Below are 5,702 nucleotides of genomic sequence, written 5' to 3'. Positions count from 1 at the left end.
TTGGTTAAGATATTGAACAAAGAGTGTTTTGGAGGCATGGAAGTAAATTTCTTCATCTTATGATTTTTGTCACACAGTGTTACGATAAAGTCTCAGGTATACAATGATAATGAAATGAAAACAATGTAAATACTATTCATCAAAATGATAACTGTTAATACAATATCAGGGGAAATAATTCACTATTATTATTTCTTTGTCTTATTTCTATGCATTGCTGCATAATAGACGGGTGGTTAGATGAAGGATGGATGAATGTGTGGATATCTATCTATTATATAAACAATATCCACCTTTAGTATATAGACAGAATTTGATTGAATTGTGTTTATTTTCTAGCAGGTGTTACAACAAACCCTGTTTATTACAATGAACCCCACATATGGGGTAACGTTTGCACTCCTGTCACCTTCAGTGTAATTGTATGATAACAGTAGATCACACAAACTTTAAGTGTTCATTTGTGGCAGAGATGTGTGTGTTGATTGTATAAAAAAAATGATTTATATAACTTAAATATTTTTTGAATGATAGAGACAAAGACAAAAAGTGTTAGTTTGTGCCCCACTCTCTCCTATACTGTATATACAGCTCTTGCCTTTTCTTTAATAATAACACTAACAATGAAAGCACACTTTAGTCAGTTAGTAAATCTTTAATCAACTGCACATAAAAAAAACATAGATTGACATAAAGATAAGACACACGAGTGAGTTTAAAAAAACTACATTTCCCATGATCCTCTTCAACTTCAAGTTCTGAATGAATTATTAGTGACGATAAGAAACATCTCTCATCAGGTCCCGAGAGATTTCAGCGTGTGTGTTGAGATGTGTAGCGCAGCGCTCGTTGTCTCATGACGTCCCACAGTAACATACTGAGTACAGTGTGAGGGGCCAGACGCACAAACACTGGCGTCATTCCTTTATACAGACCCAAAACTCCTTCAGTGGAAGTGACCTTCATCAGACAGTCCATAAAACCGCTGTACAGACGACCCTGACCACACAAACACATCATCATCATAAAATAACTCACTTCATCATCTATTCGTTTTGGCATGTGCTGTGTTTTTACCCTTTTGAACTCGTCCACTGGTTGGTTGTAGAGTCGAGTGCTGATGACATCAAACGGTGTCATAGTGATCGCCACGACGACCCCGCTGATCATAGCGGCTGTGAGTGCCGTGAGCCAGCTGTGTGGACTGAACCACTGCCAGAGACATTGAGAAAAAGTATGTGAACCTTTAAGTTAAAGACCTCAATAAAGCTCACTGGAGTCAGTTTTTAGCACACCTGGAGTCTAGTTAAGATACGTTTGGAGGTTTGGATTACAGATACTTTGACTGATAAAAACCCCTCAAACCTTTAGAGTTTGCTCTGCACAAGAAGACGACGCTTATGTGAGCTATGATCAAGAATTGTTGCTTTACATAAAGCTGGAAAGACTTTAGAAATTCACCAGTCTATAGTTTGGCAAACAATCTACAACAAATGGAGACGCTTTGGGAGTGTTGCTACTCTACCAAGAAGCGGGCGGCCAGTCAAAATGACACCAAGAGCACAATAAAGACTCATCAATGAGTTACAGAAACAACCCTGAATGACAGCCAAAGATTTAAAGGCATCATATGAACTTGCTAACATCTCTGTTCATGAGTCTACAATACATAAAAAACTGAACAAGCAGTGGATCCACGGCAGGACACCAAGAAGGAAGCTCAAGAAGATCATTGCTGCATGCCTAAAATTTGTAAGAGAGCACCTTGGCAAACCCCAGTGACATATTTTATAGATGTGCCATTTGGAGTGACCTAGTCAAAGCCCAGTCCTTAACCTCATAGAGATGACCTCAAGAGAACGGTTCACATCAGAAATCATACAAATGTGTCTTGAGTTAAAGTGGTTTTGTAAAGGGGAATGGGTAAAAATTCATTTTGAAAGACGTGCAGGTCTGATTCAGATCTACTGAAAGCGCTTGCTTGAAGTCATTGCTGTCAAAGGGTTCACTTACTTTTTCCTCCAGCAGTGTGAATGTTTAATGGGTGTTTTCTAAAATTATTTGTGTGTTGTCAGCTTATGCACATTGTGTTTGTCTATTGTTGTGACCTAGATGAGGATCAGATCACATTTGATGGCAAATCAACCAGTTTATTCATAAGGGTTCACATACTTTTTCTTGCCACTGTATTCAATCATACATGACTCATACATGCTTGCGTGTGTGTTTGTGTGTGCGCTGACCTGTGCGTGTGTTACCCAGCCTTTAGCTGAGCTGAACGTTGCCAGTTGTGCAGCTGAACCCACCATGACCCTGGGCACCGCCCCGTTGACGCCCCTCCACAGACCCAAGATGCCCTCACGCTGGTAGATGGACACAAAGGCACTGGAGACACCCTGAAACGTTTCACTATGATTATGAGAACAGTTATGATCTATCCACACAAATAAGTGCCACAAATCAGGCAGTGTTCCCTGTACACAGAGCCCTTGTGTATGCATAAAATTAACTAATTAACTATACTTCTGGCTTAATGAGAAAGATGTCCATCATGGTGCGTTCATACCAGACGCGAATGAAGCGTTAAGTGAGTGATTTACATGTTAAGTCAGGGGTGGGTATTCCTGGTCCTGGAGGGTCACTGTCCTGCAAAGTTTGACTCCAACCCTAATCAGACACACCTGAAAAATCTAATCAAAGGCTTCAGGATGACTTGGAAATTACATTCAGGTGTGTCTGATTAGGGTTGGAGCCAAACGTTGCAGGACAGTGACCCTCCAGGACCAGGAATGCCCACCCCTGTGTTAAGTCAATGCAAAGACGCAACAGACATTCTGAACGCGAATGACACGATTCGTGTGAATTGAGAGTTTCGGGCGCTTGACGCACGTTGAAAAATCAGGATCTTGCTCTAGTAGTGATGTGATAACGCGGTAGCGAGCAGAGGCAGAAATACAAAACAACAACGGAGGACAAAATTAAGGTCGCTGTATGTGGACACCCGGAGCTGTACGACACATCTTTGTACTTTCATAGAAACAGGAATAAAAAGGATCTTGCTTGGAAGAAAATTAGTAAGGAGGTCGGACAATCTGGTAAGTTGTAATAAACATTCTTTACCCCAGTTGAGCTACATATATATACAAATTGAGACTACAAGCTAGCAAATTGAGCGTATTAGCTTCTGAATTTCAACCAACTACGTGTGATTTATTCTTGTCTGGTGTGAATGCACAGTTAAAGTTAAAAGGTGTAATCTGTCAGTACCTGATGGTTGTGCTGATGTCCCACAGCAATGGCCTTTACCGTCTGGGCCTGCAGGTGAGTCTTTACCTGATGAATAAACACATTACTCTCACAAAACGTACACAAGCACACATCCTCTGATGTCCTGCAGTGCATTTAAAGCAGAAGGAGTTTGTCATAAACACTCAAGTTCAGTTTTGATATTTGAGATGTTGTCTTTCAACACTCGTCGTGTTTGTCGGTAGCTCACGGCTGACAGATATATCTGCGGCTGACCCACATGCGACGGGTCACCGGCTGCTGTGATTGATGTGTACACACATGCAGCTCGAGCTCCAGACTGTTCCTGAAAATGAACACCTGATACGCTGTAAACAGACGTAGACACCCCTATAACATAAACCGCTTGTGTTTTCATTCTCCACTTTGCTGACATAGATTATAAAGAGCTGGATAGCGGCCTCCTGTGATTTAACTGTGGTTGGCATGAAGGTTTCTCGAAGCATTTGCCAGCAGATTCGATCACAGACTCTTGCTTACCAGATAAGCAGGGGAGGCAAAGAACGCCCCCAGAGCACCCGCCGTCGCCCCTGCTATCAGACTTCCACCCGGGACGGCCGTCAGACCCGAGGCTTCCACGTAGGAGTAAAAGCCCAGTCGAACCCCGTTCATCAGCCCCTGGTACAGCAGCGCCGCCGTCAGACCCTTCTGTAGACCTCGAATCCCGTCCGTACGGCCCACCAACCACAGCGCCTGCGCCACCCCGCGATAGTGCCGCTGGTACGAGCCGTGGGTCTGCAGCTCGCCTTGCAGCTGCAGTCGGGTCTTCACGACCTCCAGAGGATTGGTGAACACGCACGCCCCGCAGCACGCCAGAGCGCCCAAAGTGAAGTCCAGCGGGGGCCGCAGGGAGTGTGCGGGGGCGGGCGGTGCCCGGGTGAGAGGGGTTATAGAGGGCTGAGGGTTGAACTGTGAGTCTGTGGGAAAGTTTATGAGCTGTGTGGTGGGCATGTTTGAATGAAATCCTGCTGTCAGCGTTTATCTCACAGGACTCACTGACAGCTTATACTCCATTCTCATCAATCAGACGCTCTTTAACAGTAAATCATCACAGGAACAGATCAACTTAAACCATCCAATAATGTCCAGTCTGCAACAAAACAATTTAAAAAATCAATAACTAGTTATATTAAAATCCATATTTATTTCACTGTGTGACCCTGTTTTCAGAAGACTTCATCTATCTATCTATATAAACAATATAATTAATATTAATAATAATAATATAGCCTACAATTCTGTTGTTTTTAATTATTCATGAGGTTCATGAGATATAATTTACATATTCACAAGTTATTGCGGCTTTGTTTCAACGCAGTTGTTTGCGCACACTCACACAACTTTCTTAAACTCATTTTAACTATTTAAACTACCTTCACTCGTCATGCTGACAGTTATACGCTAAATGTGAAGCTTAACTAACTTTATTAAAGATAAAAAGTGACTGTTTCTTACCGCGCGTGAGCGGGTTTCTGTTTGTGATTCAGACTCTGGTAAACACGAAACCCCAGAGTCAAAGTCCCGCCCACAGTTCTCCATAGCCAATCACAGAGCGGCTCCTGTGACACCTCACAGCCTCCCCCGCGCTCAGCCAATCACAGGCGAGAGTCCGCAGAATGAATTCAAATAGGTTAAAGGTTAATGTGTCGAAATCCATTCTTCGAGAACACAGAAAAACTGAATTAAACTAAATTTAAACTGTAAGTAAATCCAGCTTCATTCACACAACACATCAGTGGCGGATCTGAATGATTTATATGAGAACTTTGAGGGATGGCAACACTTAAGTAAGCGTTAAAGAGTCGGTGGATTTATGCTGCATCCCAAAGAAACACACAAGACTAACCAGTCCAACCCAAACTTAACCTAAGATAATAACACGAGGAAGGATATGACAATCTGACGTGTAGGATAAAATGGCAGGACAGACACCGGAAAGAGATGAGGGAACAGGCTGGTTGCATTGTATGTTTGATTCACTAAAACGAATCAGTTCATAAGAGTCGTTTGTTTGGACTACGAATAGAAAAAGCGCTTTTTATACGTTTACGGGTACATTGAAGCGTCGCTGCAGATCAAGGAAACAGATTAAAATTATATTTTAAACATTGCGATGGCAGTGCTGAGGTGACAAATATATTTTAGATTCACCCGTACATTCAATGATGCGGTCGGTCACATGGACATCACATACATTTAATCTGCGCACGCGCACACACACAAAGCTTTGCGCTGCCAACGAGTGAGCAACAGAAACATTTCTAAAAATATGAATATTCATAAAGATTTAAATTTTTACTGTGTGTATTAATAACTGCATCTGAACTCAATACATCAACTAAAACACAAATCATCAACAAATCACATCTGTATTAAAAAGAGTAAACACACAATAA

The 5,702-nt window shown here is 42.1% G+C and overlaps 1 protein-coding gene across 1 annotated transcript; it reads right to left on the bottom strand.

Moving 5' to 3' along the window:
- Window positions 1–641: 641 nt before the first annotated feature.
- Window positions 642–5,161, bottom strand: slc25a34 (solute carrier family 25 member 34). Its single transcript, XM_055217357.2, has 6 exons — window positions 4,762–5,161; window positions 3,787–4,396; window positions 3,268–3,333; window positions 2,244–2,396; window positions 1,078–1,212; window positions 642–999 (listed from the first exon to the last, which is right to left on the bottom strand). The coding sequence occupies exons 2-6, from the start codon at window positions 4,255–4,257 to the stop codon at window positions 814–816; spliced, it is 1,011 nt and encodes a 336-aa protein (XP_055073332.1). The 5' UTR covers window positions 4,258–4,396; window positions 4,762–5,161; the 3' UTR covers window positions 642–813.
- Between the last annotated feature and the right edge of the window lie 541 nt (window positions 5,162–5,702).

The sequence above is a fragment of the Misgurnus anguillicaudatus genome, unplaced genomic scaffold (genome assembly GCF_027580225.2).
Source record: "Misgurnus anguillicaudatus unplaced genomic scaffold, ASM2758022v2 HiC_scaffold_31, whole genome shotgun sequence".
NCBI lineage: Eukaryota > Metazoa > Chordata > Actinopteri > Cypriniformes > Cobitidae > Misgurnus > Misgurnus anguillicaudatus.
The sequence above is the reverse complement of the archived record's forward strand: the minus strand, read 5'-3'. Positions and strand labels throughout refer to the sequence as shown.